Source organism: Pinus tabuliformis, chromosome J, assembly GCF_031772625.1.
Source record: "Pinus tabuliformis cultivar Carrire ecotype Pingquan chromosome J, CPIR1, whole genome shotgun sequence".
Classification (NCBI taxonomy): domain Eukaryota; kingdom Viridiplantae; phylum Streptophyta; class Pinopsida; order Pinales; family Pinaceae; genus Pinus; species Pinus tabuliformis.
In genome coordinates this window covers 140330135-140350243 of record NC_142295.1, presented here as the reverse complement: position 1 = coordinate 140350243, position 20109 = coordinate 140330135, and the positions used below count along the sequence as shown (strand labels likewise).

General features: G+C 30.3%; 1 protein-coding gene across 1 annotated transcript; it reads left to right on the top strand.

Annotated features, from left to right (window-relative positions):
• The first annotated feature begins 7898 nt into the window (after positions 1 to 7898).
• On the top strand, positions 7899 to 14439 carry LOC149226026 (monofunctional isopimaradiene synthase, chloroplastic-like). The gene is made up of 15 exons (XM_089377378.1): positions 7899 to 8053; positions 8134 to 8208; positions 8309 to 8400; positions 8495 to 8810; positions 9154 to 9337; positions 9885 to 10102; positions 10237 to 10357; positions 10452 to 10564; positions 10953 to 11218; positions 11874 to 11986; positions 12093 to 12191; positions 12325 to 12540; positions 13401 to 13539; positions 13641 to 13889; positions 13996 to 14439. The coding sequence occupies exons 1-15, from the start codon at positions 7960 to 7962 to the stop codon at positions 14293 to 14295; spliced, it is 2595 nt and encodes an 864-aa protein (XP_089233504.1). The 5' UTR covers positions 7899 to 7959; the 3' UTR covers positions 14296 to 14439.
• Positions 14440 to 20109: the final 5670 nt, after the last annotated feature.

Sequence of the window (20109 nt, the reverse complement as noted above, 5' to 3'; positions counted from 1 at the left end):
GCATTAACACTATCAATTTGATGAAATTGGGACACCACCCAGATTGCATCAAAACTCATAGTGACACATAGTGTGCATGATGTTATCAACTTGTAGGTTCTAAAATTTGTTTGTAATTTATGCATAAAGAATTCCTAAACTTATTTTTTCCATGTAAACTATAATGCCCCTCAATTCAAACATTGAAACCCATCCCTAAATACTTATCCCGGACTTTTATTCATGCCAACTATTTAAAAGTTAAAATACTGACATACCTACCCCGCCACATATATGAGACGTCTACAGAGATTGTTTAAGTCTTTGCATATAGTATTGTGGTAAATTCCAGGAAACATTAAGTTACTAGAACTAACTGAATCTCACAACAATCATAAATTTGCAAGATCTTCTTGCTGATTTGGTATATTTTTTTTCCCTTCGGTGAATATAGAGGTTTAATGTGTTTGATTCCAAAGATATGAAAGTCTTAGATGCTTATTATTATAGGTGACTGTGATGATGTCATAATCATGGAGATCTATTATGTATCCAAATTTTATATGCAGAGATATTTTTGGAATTTTTTGGAATCACCTAATTTCACATACAATTTGGAGAATTTTTTTTGTAAAATAGTTTTACGTAATAGTTAGCTAGTTTCACTTATTAGCACAATAAATCATTACATAGTGATCATGTTTCTATATTATTTAAAGCTCTACTTCATAGAAGCACACTATTGCAAGGAAGTTTATGACATTCATAACATTTATCACAAATTAATTCAAAGTTATTAGTCTATAAATTTCCTTTTTGATCAATAAGGATATTATGTGTAGTGGATAACATTATCTAATTAGTTGATAGGAATGTATATATTATCAAAATCAAATAGAATTTTTTAATTACCGTGATAGACACATCTATTTTGGAATAGGATTTTCATAATTTTAATTTAATTATCAATAATTATTAGGTGGATGGTAAACATTTCACTTCCATGGAATATTTTAGAATATTTTTAGTGGTAGTCACATATCAAAGGTTGTGATTTATCTCAAAAGTAGTTTCATGTCCTTTCTACCTTTTAACTAAATTAATTAATTTAGAAAATGTCATACAAGCAAATGTCATATAGAATAAGTTATGGATTTTTAGGCATGTTGTATTGATAAACCATAATATTGACTCATACTATTCTAACAAATCTTATTTACATGTTAAAAATCTCCATAATTAAAATTCATCTTAGTTTAATTCATATATTATTTATTTTTATAATTAAAAATAAAATTATAATTATTTATTTTTATAATTAAAAATAAAATTATAAATATTTAATGTTTATGATTTTTTTAATCTTAACCATATCAATTTAGAATTTTTCAAAAAACTATTATGGTAAATAAATTGATCTATGCTTCTTGCGTCACTTTTTGAGTATAGCACTTCACAGGTGTCGAAATAGTATAAAAATATATTTATATATCTCATAAATTTTGTATTTTAACTTTATATCTAATTGTAATGAAAAAAAAAAAAATATTTCGTACTAATTTTGTTATTTATATCATATCTATAACAAATTTTATAATTTAATTATATTAATAATTTTTTTGGGTCGAGAGAAATGAGTTAGAGTGATCTTATTATTAACGCTGCACCCTTGTGAATATGCGTAAGGGGGCGTGGAAAGTTTACGAGAGAACTTAGCTAGAATAATCTTACTATTAACTTTACACTTTTGTGAAGATGCTTAAGGTATTAAGGAAGGTAAGGCCATTTAATGGTTTAATTAAGATAAATATTTATAGTTGTTGTAGTGAAGTGAACTAAGGTGGTGGTATTAATAATTTTAGTAATATATTTTAAGTAATTTTATGTAAGATATAATTAGATGAAGTTATGGAAAAATGTAAATATTATAATGATATGTAATATTAATGGAGTTGTTTTTAATGTGATTTTTTGGAAGATTTTTCAGTGGATTTTTCTGGTCTAAGTTCTTTAAAATGCGGCGGGAATTCATTGAAATCACAAGTTTGATGGGAAACCTCTAGGGGTTTGATGGGTAACCCCTACACAATAGAAGTGCCCGAGGGGTTTTTTAGGGTGCTGAATCCATATATGCACTCAAAAAACTAGTTTAATAACACAAATTAAAATTTCACCACAAATTTAAACGCTGGCACCAGGAACTCCAAAAAGTCGCACTAAAAACAACTCCATTATTTATTAATTTATTTGAAATATTTTTATTGTTTATACAATATAGAAAAACATAAAAGAGGGATAATTAAAAGTTTTTCATTATATTGGAATCAACATATTTGTATATATGCCCAAATAAGAAGAAGAACGAAGTCATTAGTGAAGTGATTTTTAAGTTCATGCAAGACTTGAATTAAAAGTCATAACTATAAATAAAGAGTAATACCTATATTATTTTAGGTACACATCATAAAAATTGTAGCAATCTAATTAGTATAAGCATAAAAAAAATAAGAGCTGAAAATATTAAAAAATTTAATAACTCTAATAACAATTAATAGAAATCTAAAAATACAAATATTTAAAATTATTTCTTAAATTTACTACTACCTAGCTTTATTAAATGTGCTTACATTTAATAAATATTTTAATGATATTTATAAACCAAACCCAAATAAATTATTGAATAATAGATTTAGGCTTCTCTATCAAGTCAACCACATAAATTAATTAATTGTATATAGTGAACTAAAGTGGTGATATTAATAACCTTAGTAATATATTTTAAGTAATTTCATGTAAGATATAAGTGAATGAAGCTATGGAAAATGTAAATACTAGAGTGATATGTAATATCAATTAATTTATCTGAATGATTTTTATTGTTTATACATTATAATGCAACATAAAAGAAGCATAATTAAAAACTTATCATTATATTGAAATTAACACACTTAACTCATTAGGGAAGTGATTTTTAAATTCGTCATGCAAGACTTGAATTAAAAGTGATAACTATAAATAAAAAGTAATAGCTATATTATTTCATGTACAAATTACAAAAAAATGTAGAAATCTAACTCATATAAGCACCTAGAAACAAGAACTGAAAACATTATTTTTTTTAATAATATAAATAAAAATTAAAAAAATCTAAAAATACAAATATTTAAAATTATTCATTAAATTTATTACTACTTAGCCTTATTAACAAGTCACAATTTGGTCCTCTAAACCTATTAGACGAAATTATCATATGAAAATTATATTTTTCCAAATGTGCTTACATTTAATAAATATTTTAATGATATTGATAAACCAAAACCAAATAAGTTTTTGAAAAATAAATTTAGTGTTTTCTATCACATCGACCACTTAAATTAATTAATTATGGTATTAATAACCTTAGTAATATATTTTAAGTAATTTTATGTAATATATAATTGAATAAAATTATGGAAAAATGTAAACACTATAGTGATATTTAATATTAATTTATTTATTTAAATTTTTTTTATTGTTTATACAATATAGCTAAAAGAAGCATGATGAAAAACTTACCATTATATCAAAGTCAAAACACTCGGATATATGCCCAAATAAGAGGAAGAATTAACTTATTAGTGAGGTATAAAGTGATTCTTGAGTTTGTCATGGAAGACATGGATTAAAAATGATAACTATAGATAAAGAGTAATACCTATATTATTTTATGTATAAATCAAAAAACAGTGTAGCAATCTAATTCTTATAACTAAGATGTAAGGATTTAAAACTTCAAAAAATCTAATAGTTTTAATAATAATTAAAAAAAATCTAAAAATACAATTATTTGAAATTAATAATAAGCCACATATTTTAAGTAGTTTTTTGTAAGATATAATTGACTGAAGCCATGAAAAATGTAAATATTATAATGATATGTAATATTAATTAATTTATTTGAAACATTTGTATTATTTATAAAATATAGCTTAACATAAAAGAAGCATAATTAAAATCTTAAGATTATATGAAAATCAACACACTTTCATATATGCCCAATTAAAAAAAGAATTAACTCAATAGCTAAGTGATTCTTAGATTTGTGATACTAGATATAGATTAAAAGTGAACAAGAAAGACTTAAAACTTTAAAAAAATCTTATAATTCTAATAGCAATTAAAAAATTCTAAACATACAAATATTTAAAATTATTTAATAAATTGATTACTACAGAAAATTATTAACAAGTCATTGTTTGATCTTTGAAACTTGTTAGATGAAATTATCATTGCCTATCAAAATTCTATTTGCAAATTCTATTTTATGAAATACATTTAATAAATATTTTTTAATGAAACTTCTAAACTAAATTTTTATAAATTTTTGAAATTAATTTATTATTATAAGTTATTAATAATTTAAATCTTCTTAAAATATATCTAAATATTTAAATTAATTTAATATTATAAATTATCAATAATTTTTAAAATAAATTTTATTGCTGAGATATATTTTTATTGATAAATCTATTTATAAACATATTTAAAAATAAATAAAACTAACATCAAAATAAAACTAAAATTCAATGGTTGACTTTGTTCCCTGCCTTTGAATATCTCTAATCGCTATTTATTCAAAATAAACCACATATAATTTCTAATAGTATTTTAGTACTTTCATAATTGTTTATTTATATAAAATGAGTGGACGAACCATCAAATTTTTCCATTTCATAATATATGGTCTATCTTGACATTTGATTGTTCAATAGGTAGAATGAATAGACCAATGCCGTAATTGTTTTGCATGGATACACAATGAATGAATAGTTAAATTAGTGATGAGTCGAATGTTCAATCGAAATATGAGATAAGGTATAAATTTACATATTTTTCTCCAAAAACAAATACAAACACCACAAATAAACTATTTTTTTGACACTAAAAATTAAGACTTTTGGGATATTGAAACCATATTATTATTAACGATCTTTATTACATCATCAATAAAAAATAATTTAAAAAATAAAAATAGTTTGAACAAAAAATAAATTCTATTATACATAATCATAAGCATATATTATGTTTTTCATGGTCGAAGAAATTAATAGAAAATAATGATGAAGGATATTATGTTTTTCATGGTCCAAAAAATTAATAGAAAATAATGATGAAGGATATTATGTTTTTCATGGTCCAAGAAATTAATAGAAAATAATGATGAAGGAAATTAGGTAGCTAGCTTAGATAGAAAAGACAAAAATAGAATATATTTATTACTTGAACATTTTATAATTCCGAGTATCTATTTAAATTGGTATTCACATTTCAAATAGTGAAGAAGGAAATTAGGTAGTTAGGTTAGATAGAAATCACAAGAATGAAATATATTCATGAATTCAACATTTTATAATCCTATTTGTCCATTTAAATTAGTATTCACAATTCAATTGTGAGAATATGTAGGTTTTTGTGGATATTTTCTTTTTCACGGGAATACTAAATTGATTTACAATGAAAAAATTATTTATACTTTGCATTGCTTTTTGAATTAGTTGTAGTATAAATTTGTTTGTCAAGGGATCTCTACTTGAATGGTTCATGAGGCACAATACTTGCTAAGGTTTTGCAAATGGGGTAGCAAGCTAAGTGGGCTTGATTGTGGGGAAAACTCCACAGTTAAGCGCGCTTGAGCCAGAGGAGTTCTGGGATGGGTGACCTCCTGGGAAGTCCTGGTTACCGGGTGCAAGCCCCGGAAGTGATGATTGATGCTATGTGATTCGTTCTCCACATTTCACTAGTTTCAATCCCACTTCTTCACCCCTGTGAGCATCACCCGATGCAATGAGTGCTAAGTGAACTATTCAAAAATCATGAGAAATTCGTTCTCCACATTTCACTAGTTTCAATCCCACTTCTTCACCCCTGTGAGCATCACCCGATGCAATGAGTGCTAAGTGAACTATTCAAAAATCATGAGAAATTCTTAACGCAGTTGAATCCCAAAAATGATATCTAATATAATGCACTGTGTAAATCCCCCATACTTAAATTCAAAAAGAGTCAAGGGATCTCTACTTGAATGGTTCATGAGGCACAATACTTGCTAAGGTTTTGCAAATGGGGTAGCAAGCTAAGTGGGCTTGATTGTGGGGAAAACTCCACAGTTAAGCGCGCTTGAGCCAGAGGAGTTCTGGGATGGGTGACCTCCTGGAAAGTCCTGGTTACCGGGTGCAAGCCCCGGAAGTGATGATTGATGCTATGTGATTCGTTCTCCACATTTCACTAGTTTCAATCCCACTTGTGAACTATTCAAAAATCATGAGAAATTAGTCAGCAATGAGTGCTAAGTGAACTATTCAAAAATCATGAGAAATTAGTCAGTTACGACTACCTCTCATGGAAATGGTCATACGTTTGAATGAGTTACGACTACCTCTCATGGAAATGGTCATACGTTACTTAAATATAATTATATTAGCATATACTGTCTATGTATGATTATAGGCATTATTTTCACATAATGTTATTAATTATTTAATAATTTGTACGGTAATTTTATAATTACATTGAGTAAATGTGAAAAAATAAATATGGATTTAGAAATATAAAATAGTTAATATTTGAAATTTCATGTATTGTTGTAGAGAAGACAAATAGAATATAACATCTATGGTTTATGACTGTAAGATAATGATTTGGATCAAAAGAGAGACCAATCTATCAAGGTTCAATAAAAAGATCCCTATAAACATAATCGACAAATTGTTTTTGTTTTCATAATATTTGGTAATAAAAAAAAATTCTAAATAGATATCCAACACATTTAAAATATGACATCACTATATTAATTATACATCCCATAAATATAAAATAAAGATAATAATTAACTTTACTTCAAATTTCAAATTTATTAAAAACTAAAATCTACAAAAACTTATTGTTAAGTAATACTGCTAAAACACATATAAAATAAACACCCATTAACTTAATGACCATCTTACATTCCATTAATAAATCTTTCAATTAGCAAATAAGCACAAGACATTAATGATATTGGTTGACATATTGAGCTTTAAAATCACATAAGAAGAAGACATTAATGGTATTAGTTAATATATTGAGCTTAAAAATTTCAAATTTATTGAAAACAAAATTCTAAAAAACTTATTGCCAAGTAATACTTCTAAAACATCTATAAAATAAACACGCATTAACTTGATGATTGTCTTACATTCCATTAATGAATCCTTCATATAGCACATAAGCACAAGACATTAATAATATTAGTTGACATATTGAGCTTTAAAATTACATAAGATGAAGACATTAATGGTATTAGTTAATATATTGAGCTTAAATTTTTTTAGGGTATAGTGTCTAAAATTGTTATATATTTTTGGAAACATACTTTTAGTACATATATTAATTTATGAGATATTAATTTCATTATTTGTTAAATATCATGATATTTATTTATATTTTCTACTAAATGTTACAGTCACTTAAGATTTAAGTCAATTTAATAGAGTTTCACTCTAATCATTTAAGTCAATTTAATAGAATTTCACTCTAATCATTTATTATCATTTATAATTAGTTATTGCTAATATTTTTTAAATAATCTATTTAAATATTGAAAAAAACAATATCTACTCAAGTTTCTCTTTCTCATCTTTCGTTGTCAACTTTTCTCTTCTTTCTTTGTCAACTTCAAAATAAAAGGTTGAAGTGCAGTTTATTCGCGAGGAGTTTGAGGTCCTAGTGGCTTTCAAAAAAACAAATTTAGGCATCTTTGAGTTGCGTGTAGAGGGGTTCTAGAAATTTTGAAACCGTTTTTCAACCATCCTACCAACCATTGTGATTGGTGGCAGAAATTAGCCTACACAGTATTGGTTATTATAATTATTTATTTATTTATAGCGATTTCCAAGAACCAAACATTTCATATAATTGAGCAGAGTCTCTGCTTCTGGTAAATCTAGTGGCGTGTTTGAGAAAATGGCCATGCCCTGCTCTTTATTGTCATTCTATTTTCCCGTTCCTACGACGCTTAATACCAGAGGCAGTGGCACCAAACAGAACCTACGATCTGGTAGGCACAGGCATATAATTTGAAGTTTTATGTGGCGTTAGTTTCAACTCGGCTTCTTATTAATATTTTTGAATATGCAGGTTCAACCAAGATCATTGCTTGTGTCGGAGAAGGCACATCTCCCCTTTCTAATCACTCTAATAATATGAGTACTGGTATGCTTATTCTCGTAATAATTTAAACGCTTTGATAACGTAATACTGGTATGACTACTGGTATGCTTATTTCTTGTCATCTTTTATTGCATCCGTCCAGATTCGCTTTCTGCTGGTATACTTACGAAACGTGAATTCCCTGAGGGAGTTTGGAAGGATGATATTATTGATTCCCTAATGTCATCGAAAAAGGTTAGTATTATTATTCACTATTGTTGTTCGTCAATTAATGTTTTCTTTGTAAAATTAATACGGTTGACGTTGACCTGTATTCTATTAATTTTAGGGGGCAGCAGCAGCGGCGGAAGAGAAGCGTGTGGAGTCATTAATATGTGAGATTAAGGGTATGTTCAGAGGTATGGGCGATGGGGAAACGAATGCCTCTGCGTATGACACTGCTTGGGTAGCCAGGATTCCGGCTGTTGATGGCTCTGACCTCCCTCACTTTCCTCAAACACTCCAGTGGATTCTTCAGAATCAGTTGGAAGATGGCTCTTGGGGCGAAGAGAAGCATTTCTTAACATATGACAGAGTGCTGGCTACTCTTTCCTGCGTTATTACTCTCACCCTATGGCGTACTGGCGACACACAAGTGCACAAAGGTTTGCAAATTCTCCCAATATGAATAACTGTGAAAACATACTGTGTTTCACAATTTTTACTATTGTATTTAATTTTTAATAATATATTTAATTGTTTGATACTGATATATTTAATTGTTTGTTAAGTTTAAATTACATATTATTTAATAATAATATTTTGATAATGAATCATACTTTCTAGTTTTAAAAGTTTATACAAATGAATTTTAATATAACTAAAAACTTTTTTGAAAAAATAACTATTTTGTTTTACCTATATATTATGGTTATTCTAAATAAATAGAAAATTCCAACTGTTAGCCATATTTATAATTTTTAATAAATCATAAATATCATCTGGCAGGTATTGAATTCTTAAAGAAACAGATTGGAATGATGGAGGACGAAGCCGACGATCAACGGCCAAGTGGATTTGAAATTGTGTTTCCAGCAATGTTGAACGAAGCAGAAAACCTATGGGTGGATTTGCCTTATGAATTGCCATCCATCAAACAAATAATTCAGAAGCGAGAGGCTAAGCTTAAAAGGTTGCTTAATAAACTAATCTGGTTAAGCTTAAATGGTTGCTTAATTAAACTGATCTGATCATGATGGTTATTTCAGAGTTTAGATTTTTGCGATTAGTTTTGTATAGAAATTGTTTCTGGATTTATTGAATAAATATTAATTGTATTGATCTTTCAAATTAATATATATGGTTTATCATCATTTTTTTTGTAAAACTCGTTTCTGGATCTAATGCATAAGTATTAATATTAATTCTTTGAATTAATATATATGGTTCATCATCAAAATCAAAAAGATAAAATAAATCATTTGGAAAATCAATACAACCCATAGTTATAGAAGACATAATGTTACAATAGTTATATTATATATGTAATTATGCTCCATCAGACTAAATCTTCACATTTATTGATTCAAAATATCAATACAACCCCACCTATAATGTTTCGAAATGTCAATACAACCCATACTTATGCGATAGATCCAGAAACAATTTCTACACAAAAATTGCCATTTCTCAATGTTACTGTTTACCTAAACTCTCTGTCATGGTGGTGTTTGAATCAGGATTTCTACTTATGTTTTCTGTACCGCTCCAACAATATTGTTGTATTATTTGGAAGGCCTGCAAGAAATAGTAGACTGGCACAAAATCATCAAACTTCAATCCAAGGATGGATCATTCCTCGGCTCGCCAGCATCTACAGCCGCTGTATTCATGCGTACAGGGAACACCAAGTGCTTGGAATTCTTGAACTTCGTTTTAATGAAATTCGGAAACCATGGTACGAACATGAGTACAGTTTGATTTTACGATCAGGGCATTGATTTATTTATTTATTATCATTTTATCTTTTTTTGTGAGAGACGAAAAGAACTAAATTGAAGATTACTAACCGAGAATTTGTTATTAATGTAGTGCCGGGTCACTATCCGCTTGATCTGATGGAACGTCTGTGGGCCGTTGATACTGTTGAACGGCTAGGGATCGATCGCCATTTCAAAAAGGAGATCAAAAACGCATTGGATTATGTTTACAGGTATCATGTCTTTAATCTGCATTCTATACGATTCAGGTCCTTATCATTAGGTCATTAATGGCAGAATTTTCTTGTCTCTGAAATTAATGCGCAGCCATTGGGACGAAAGAGGCATTGGATGGGGGAGAGAGAATGCTGTCGCTGTCATTGATGTTACGGCGATGGGCCTTCGAATCTTGAGACTACATGGATACAATGTATCCGCAGGTAGGTAAACCAAAGTGCCGATGTATTGGCAGCTATATTATTTTTTTTTCATAAAAGAAAAAACGACTTCATGTGTTCATGTATTGGCAGCTATATTATTAGCTGGCAATTGTGCCAACCAATAGCCGAGTACTTGAATTTTTTCAGCCTGATAAAATCATCAACCAACTTTCTCTACCTAGAACCTATGAACTCTGGTTATGTAGGTGTTGATTTCTGTTTTTTCTGGAACAGTGTACTTTCATTATAATCAACCAAAAACGTTTTTCCTGCTTTTGGAAAAAAAACAGTCATCAACCAAGTTTCTCTGGAACATTGTACTTTCATTATAATCAATGAAAAGCCTTTAAAAAAGAACAAAAAACTCATCAACTAACTTTTCTGGCAGATGTCTTAAAAACTTTTAGAGACCAGAATGGGGAGTTCTTTCGCTTCTCGGGTCAAACGGAGAGAGGAGTAACACACATGTTAAATGTCAATCGTTGCTCACATGTTGCAATGCCGGGAGAAACGGTCATGGAAGAAGCAAAACTCTGTACCGAAAGGTACCTGCGGAACGCTCTGGAAAATGTGGACTTTCGGTACCTGCGGAACGCTCTGGAAAATGTGGACGCATTAGACAAATGGGGTCTGAAAGAGAACATTCGGGGAGAGGTATATAATATAATATTTCCGGATCTTTAAACATCTCTGTCTTGTTGCCACCTATAAAATTCCCCATCAATTAAGCCCAGTTTTCAAATTTGCTTCCGAAAATTATGGAAATTCTGGTCTATTTTTTGTGAATTCAAGTTATAGGTCTTGAATTTCAAGATTTTGTAAATACAAGTTACGCTACGAAGCACTTGGGCGTTTATCCAGAGTGGTGGCTGCTTATTGCCTCCCCACCTGGGTTTGACCCTGCTTATTGTGTTCTATTTAGCTTCGCTACTCAGCAGCATATTGTAATAATCATGATTCTGTATATTGTAATAATCATGTTTCTGTATATATGTATATGCTAAATATGTATATGCTAAATATGTGTAAATGTTGAATTTTGGATTAATACAGTTTCTCCAGAGACTTACCTTCCTCATTTTAAAAAAAAAGTTACACTTTGAAATTTCAAAATTTTGACTATCTAATACTGAATTTACTTTTACCACTGTTAAAATTTTGATTCAATCATTCTTATTACTATTTTATTTTATTAAGGAATTCCGACCATTTTTAACCATCCAGACCAATTTGAAAACTGGGTAAACTATGGCAATTAATTGATGATCGTATAAAAATATTCTATTTACTTTGGCAATTTTATTTCCAGGTGGAGTACGCGCTCAAATATCCATGGCATAGGAGTCTGCCAAGACTGGAGGCTAGAAGCTACATTGAACATTACGGGCCAAACGATGTATGGCTTGGGAAAACCATGTATACGTAAGATACAAACCCTGTAATATTTGTAACATTCGTTTCGTCTATAGTGCCGTTTTTTAACATGCTAATGTCAAGTATTTTAATAATGTATTATTGATGGGTGCAGTATGCCATACATTAACAACGGAAAATATTTGGAACTGGCCAAACTGGACTTCAATAATGTGCAGTCCATACAGCAAAAGGAGATTCTCGAGCTTCGAAGGTGTTGCTTCCTATTTTTTAAGTCCAATGTTCCAATTCATATTCATTTTTTTCTTATAAATTCAATGTTCCGACTGATCATATGGTCGATCGGCTTGCCCGAAAGCTTTAAGTGTGTCTCGAATTGTTCAAAGGTGGTGGAAATCATCGGGGTTTGCAGAGCTCAATTTCACCCGCGACCGTGTGGCTGAAATATATTTCTCAATAGCATCTACTATGTTTGAACCAGAGCTCGCTACGTGTAGAGCCATTTTTACCAAAACTACCGTCTGTCTGGTCATTTTAGACGACCTATATGACACGCATGCGTCTTTAGAAAACATCAAGCTGTTCAACGAAGCATTTAAAAGGTATAGACCTTGTATATTTAATCTCTTTCTTTTTTATATATATTTAATAGATCAAAAGCCTAATTAGTTTTTTGTAAGGATAGAAAGGTAAAAGAGGAAAGACAAAATTTCACACACAAACAATAATACAGAGTTTTGGTTTTTCTATTAATCATACAAAATTTGATTTGATTATAATGAATTCTCAAGTGTGGTTTATCCTCAAGATAAGATGAAGAACCAGATCATGGCAGCAAATTAAATAGAAAGACCCATCATTCAAATTGCTAGAAAGAAACAGCTACCATGATGAATCTCTCTATTTAATTTGCTTCTATGATCTGGTTCTTCATCTGAGGATGAACCACACTTACTGGTCCTAAATGCTAAAGGCTTAGACAAATAAATTTTGATGTGATTATCAACAAAAACATTTATGATAAATTTATTATAGATCACAGCAACCTCAATTCTATAATGAACTCATTATAAGATATTTATCTTCTTTTATTTGACTTATTATAATGAACCTATTATAGGGTATTTATCTATTTTTTTTTATTATTTGACTTATTATAATGAACCCATTATAAGTATTTATCATTTTTCAATTACTGACTAAGTCAAAATAATTTAAGATTCAAACATACACCATATTTTATTTTTTCAATAAAAATTAAAATCTAACTAACTTATACTTGACTCAGTTAACTGACTCATACAAGATTCTAGCTAAAGCTCTTACACTTAAAATGACCAGAGTAAGTCACACATTATTCTATGCTTGACTCACTTAACTAACCTCTAAATTTCGATAACTCTGGATGCAATAATTACTAATTATTAACTACATGCACATTCCTGACTCTTTGTTGTTTTAGATGGGATCTGTCTCTGTTAGACCGAATGCAAGAGCACATGAAAATATGCTTCCTTGCTCTGTACAATCTGGTTAATGAAATAGCGCAAGAAGGGCGCGAGAGACAGGGTCATGACGTGCTCGGTTACATTAGAAATTTAGTATGTATAATATAATTAAACTTACAAGTTTGATATTATTAATGGAGCTTTCCATTTTCCACGAAAGTATAGATAAGTTGATTATATATGAACTTATGCAGTGGGAGCTCGTGCTTGAAGCTTACACGAACGAAGCAGAATGGTCGGAAGCTGAATTTGTGCCGTCGTTCCATGAATACATAGCGACCGCTAGTATCTCTGTATCAGGGCCGACTCTCATTCTGATTTGTGTTCTTTTCACTGGAGAGCTTCTTACAGATCACATACTCTCCCAAATAGATTATCGATCCAAATTTGCATATCTGATAGGTTTGATAGGGCGTTTGCTGAATGATACCAAAACTTACCAGGTAGTGTACTCAACCTCTTATAATCCATCTTTTCTTCTTAAGCAGAAGCACTTGTAATTTATTTATTTATCTGGACGGTCACTAATTTTACTATTGATTAATGCAGGCGGAGAGAGGTCAAGGCGAGGTGGTTTCTGCCATTCAGTGTTACATGAAGGAGCATCCAGAAATATCAGAGGAAGAAGCTCTCGAATATGTTTATACTCTCCTGGAAAATGCCATCGCAGATTTTAAGTACGAATATCTCAAAACAAAACAGTACGTGCCAAACAATTGCAGGAGACTGTTTTTTGATCATGTAAGATTAATGCAGCTGTTTTACAAGGAACGAGACGGTTTCACACATTCGCATGATATGGAAATTAAAGAGCGCGTTCAAAAGGTCCTCTTCGAACCGGTTGCCTAGAATTCAATAAACTATTGTACACCACCTGCAGGGTGCCTAGAATTCAATAAACTATTATACACCACCTGCCCCCTGCAGAATAAACGGCTAGCGCCAATGCAAAGTCGCCAAGTCAGATGTGTTATTGAATTTGACTAGTTTATAAAGATATTGATTAATTTATAAAGATTTTTCTACATTAAACTGAATTTTTGAAAAATGGAAATTAATTTTTAAGAGCAATACTTAATTTATTTTTATGTTTTGTTTGCTTTTTTAAATATCAATCAGTTTGTACAAATTTTGAAAATTTCCAATACAATCAGGTTATAGAGATTTTGAAAATTTCCCTGTTTTCCAACACAATCAGGTTATACAAACAAGGTATACAAATTTTGAAAATTTTCCAATTCTCCAATTTCTTTTTAATGCATAAGTATATTCATCCCATATAATCATTACATATAAGATAAAAATTCCTTTTGACAATTGTGTAAGTTATACATCTCAAACTTAAATTTTGGTATTTTAAATTTATATAATTTTTAACAAAATTACCCTGGTTTAATATTTTTTTTAATGAAAGAAGAAATCATCTCACATGTAAATCAATTCAATGTCAAATTCTCCCAACGCCTTCATCATAAATGGACAACCGAGGACATGTTTCCATGTTCTATAGGATGAAAGAGAAGTTTGAAAAAAAAAAATGTGGTGAATGCAAGTATTTATATAATAATTTAGGGCATATTTGATGACTTCCCAACACATCAATACACCACGACATTACTCACTTCATGAAGTCTTTTTGAAGTTTGTAGCTTATGGAATTCTTTGAAGTATGATTGTAGGCAGAATCCTTTGAGCAGTAGCTTGAAAATAATGAAACAGTGGGTAACGATGAGAATAAGCCACCACAAAGCCAGATTACCATTGACCAGCATGACTCTTACTAAGAGGATACAATATTTTTGTTGCCATGTCACTCAATCACAACGGGCTATTCAACTGAAAAAACTCCACAACTACTAATGCTCAAATTTTTTGTCATATTAGTCAACAACGATGTCCCAACCATGTCCCAATGCTTCAACGAATGCCAATAAAGTGACAACAATACTTTGCAACTGCTAAGCTTGTCAAAGTGTGCACGCTGAAAGGGAAAATTTAGTTATAGTCCAAGAAGTGATGCATCAATAATGTGCAAAAGGAGTTGGAAGAACAATTATTGAGATGCCAAAATCTATTGAAATGTTGGATGTGATTATTGTGACGTTTTTTTCTTTAAAAGAAAACTCTCATAAATAGCATGATATGTGGAAAGATGAAGCGTGTGTGTGGATTAGCTTATTCCGTGGAGATTTCTTCTAAAAACAATGTAGTTTACTTATGGAGTTTTTTAGTTACCCTTTTCATTGAACTTAACACTCTCATCCCATGAACCCTCAAGAGTTCTCTCAGAATGAAAGGAGTTTTTTTTCATAGAAGGGCTGATCATATTTTTGGCAATGGTTGAGAACCACTTTAGATATTGATTAATACGAGACTTATATAATGTATCTTGTACAACTAATTTATGATTTCAAAGTTAATCTAGCGTGTTACGAAAATTTGCAATTGACTCCACAATTCAAATTCATGCACAAAGAAGAATGTCCCAGGACCTACCAAAAGTGTTTAGGAGAAATATGATGTAGCAAAATCAAGCTATAAGGTCATAGTGCATACACAATTTGGAAGCAAACTTGAATTCATCATCTTCACTAGAAATCCAAGCATCCACACATGGTCATGCCAAGTTTCAATACAATGATATTTATCACAATTACATTTTGAATCTAAGAAACACATAAAAAATAGTAGTTGGTTTTCAATAAGGGATAAACATACACCATATTTTACTTTACATCCACAACAATCACCATATTTTACCTTACATCCACAACAATCAACACATACAACCCTTGAACAAAGTAGCCACTTCAAGTATCCCATAGCTATAAATCAAATCTCAATAAAGCTAGCAAAATACCAATGTTCAAAATATAAGTACAAATCATACCTTCTTTTCTCCACTATGATTTCTCCTTCATAGACCAATCCCATTTCACAAAAAACAAAAGGTGACACCATTTCCTATTTAAATATTGATATCTTCCAACTATTTCCCTAAACTCTTATTTTTTTGTTATAAGTCCACTGCAAAAATATATGCTCACCACAAAACTCAAAATTGTCATAAGTATGGTGGCAGAAGCAAAATACAATGACATGCCATCTTAAAAATCTATCTACTCCTACAAGTTGGGGTAGATGAATAAGTTACAATTAAGTGTAGCATTAATCTAAATTCAAGATTCCAAATCATAACCCATCTTGTTTGAAGAGTTTAACTTGCCTTGAAATTAAACAAGAGCTTACCACTAACATTCTATGTATATAATTTTGTTGTTCATGTAGAGTTATAAGCTGAAAAAAATAAATTTTATGATATTGAACCTCTACTTATGGGTATGAACACAAATACAAGGATGTGAATGTCCTTAAGTGTTAGAGTTACTAATTAATTCATGGCTAAAGTGGGAGTACCACCTCCACCATCTGACCCCATCAAAATTCAAAAAGGAACCATTGCCCTAGCTCGATCCAAGGGGCAACCACCACCACAAATATGAAGGTATAATTTATTTTTTTAACCCAAGTAACGAACTTAAAATTTTGTATAAATATGGATGATTAGGAGAGAAGAAGCATGCAAAGACAAAGTCACAATGTGATTGCAGTTGTTTGTTGTTTAGGTGTAGTTCTTCACTATTAATAGGTGTTCATTGTTGAAACTACTTCATGAAGTCAAAGAAGTGAATATATGATAATCGCACAAAATTTGATGATTACATTTGAATGTTTAGGCACCACCTCGAGATGTGAGTTATAACTCACGAAATGTTTGGTAGGAAACTGTTGGTTTGCATTTTAGGTTGTTGTAATATTTTATGTCATTTCTTACTACTGCATAGTTGTGATAACTACCCTTTGTGTTGTGAAGTGAAGGGGCAATTTTAAGAGTGGTTCTTTTATATCCAATCCTTTATTTCTTAAGAGCTAAACTGTAGCCAATGGATTATGTCTTGACAGTTCATATGTTGATCTATATGTGAGTATATATGTATGGATACAACGCTATGAACAAAATTTGTGGAAACTCCCCTATTTCCCTGTAGTGGCGGCAACTCATCTATAGTTTGTTGTTAAAACAAAGCATTGTTTTTTGTTAAAATCTAGGTTTTACATGTTGCAAATATTATTGTTGGTCTGTGGTTTCATCATTAGAGAGATTTTGAGGTAAAAGAATAGGTCTCCTAAGGGATATTATAAAAAATTATGAGTTAGGGATTTTATGGGGAAGGTATAATTGACAAGTCACCTCCTACACTACATTCCATTTACACTCTAAATAACTACAATTTACTAACTTTTGAGAATTGAATATAAAAAAAAGTAATAAAAAAAATTCCTCAAAAGATATAAATATATATATAGAAGGTATAATTGAGAAGTCACCTCCTACACTACATTCCATTTACACTCTAAATAACTACAATTTACTAGCTTTTAGAAAAAATAATAATAAAAAAAAAGATATATATATATATCTATATATACATACATCTATATATATATATATATATATATATATATATATATATATATATATATATATATATATATATATATATATATATATATATATATATATATATATATATATAATTCACTCCTTCATTCAACCATCAATATTATTGCTACGCACGACAATGAATATGTAGGGTAATGTTTGATGGCTTACATGTTATTCTTTGTTCCTTCATTCAACCATCGATATTAATGTTGTTCATGTACAAGTGTAGTTACAGAATATGAATTTCATGTGGGTTATATGTATATTTTACAAATTTTAGATTTTACAAGATAAGTGATGTGATGGGAAGTGAAATCTTGAGTAGGTGTGAAGTAAGATCCAGATGGGTTCATTTTTGTCAAAAATGGGTTGTGTTGGTAGTGAGTTCTTATTTCCAATACAACTCTTTCAAATTTTGAAACCCTCGAAATAATGCATCGAGAAAGCATGATATATGAGAAATAAAGAAGCGGAAAGAAAATTGTCAAAAGAGAGCTCAAAAAAGTTGAAAATTCTTTGTCAACTGTGGTTGAGGTATTTCTCCTATCATTATTATGTAGACAAGTTCATAAATTTGTTTATTCACTCTTTGTGATTGGTAATCATAAGTTAGAAAAAAATTGCTTTTTTTTTGAAGAACCTATTTATGATACTGACAGTGAGAACTTTAGAGATGAAATTTGATGTTTCCTTAAATAGCTGGTTGATTGTTAATGCCACCAAAATTTTTTGATCCACAAAACAATCACTATACATCCATTTACAAATTGCACCAATTTATAATTCATCTAGCAGAAAACAATTTAAAGACAAGGCTATGTTAATTTTTCATAGCACTATATTGTTTCCTTTGATAATTGCATTTCTTCATTAATACATTAAGTTCACCCTAAAAAATCATAACATTATTTAGATTTACATCATTATTCATCATCATATGCAACTATGTAAAAAGAAAAATATCATCATCATCAATGCAACGGAACATAAAGGAGCAATAGAAGAAAATCATTCAGACATAGAGACACCAGGATTGGTTGGAGACTAGGGAAAAACCACTATGGGGAAAACCCTTGCGAATTCTTCTTCTTAGATTTCCATCAAATAATTCAGTAAAAGAGAGTACAGTGATCCATATCTTCATCTATTCAACTAGCCAACAAAACATCTACAACATCCATGAAATGAACCCAACAATGTATATGCTTAAAACTCTAATTCTGAAGACTATAATGAACTATCATTGTCTACAGTCAACTGTCAAACCCTGCTCTCAATGAGCGAAATATTTGGAAGACTGAGATTTCATCCTTTAGATCTCAGCCACACAGAGTTGGTGTCATGCAAGCAACTATATCTTTCCTAGTCGCTTCCTTAAGCCTGACATGCAAGAGAATTGGGTTAGATCTGTACTGTGGAGACCCTAAACCCCCAGTCGCATGGATGGAGAATTGCACATGTGACTAGAAGGCTCTAGTTTCACGGATGAGCTTCTGTGTGTGACTACAATCAAATACTTCTTGTTCTATGCTTGCTATTGGGGCCCAAAATCCTAAATTAGAGATGCGAGATTCAGACCCAGCAATTTAACCTCAGAGAAAACCTGATCCTCCACGAACGAGCCTCAGACCTGTGTGAGCCAAAAGCTAAGATAGAAGAGTGTCTAATCATTGTGTCCAAATGAGGTAGAGGAAACTTGTATTTATAGCCTTTCATGGTGGTCCACTTTTATTTAGGGTCGACCTTATCAAATGTGCACATGTGGGCCTTTCTTCATAAGTACACTTTCCCTTATCTAATTTGAGTGATCGTTAGTTCGATTTGGTCCTCTCAAAAAGAGGAATTCAATGCAATCATTATCTCCATCAGGTGAGTTGTCCAAAGTTTAATTTGACCGTACTTTCATATTTTTAACACTCCCTCTCAACTAGGGAGAATTCCACCCGCATCATGTCATGTGTATTCTATCATCAAATCATATCCAATATCACGTATATCATAATCTATGTTAGGTACCTATAGTACTATTGTAGCCCGCTTATTGCTATCATTGTGCCCATGTATCCCCCATATTGTGATTAGTGTGCCCCATAGAAGCCAACTATTGTTATTGTTGTGCCCTTGCATTATTATTGTTATGTAGGCTCTCATTATAT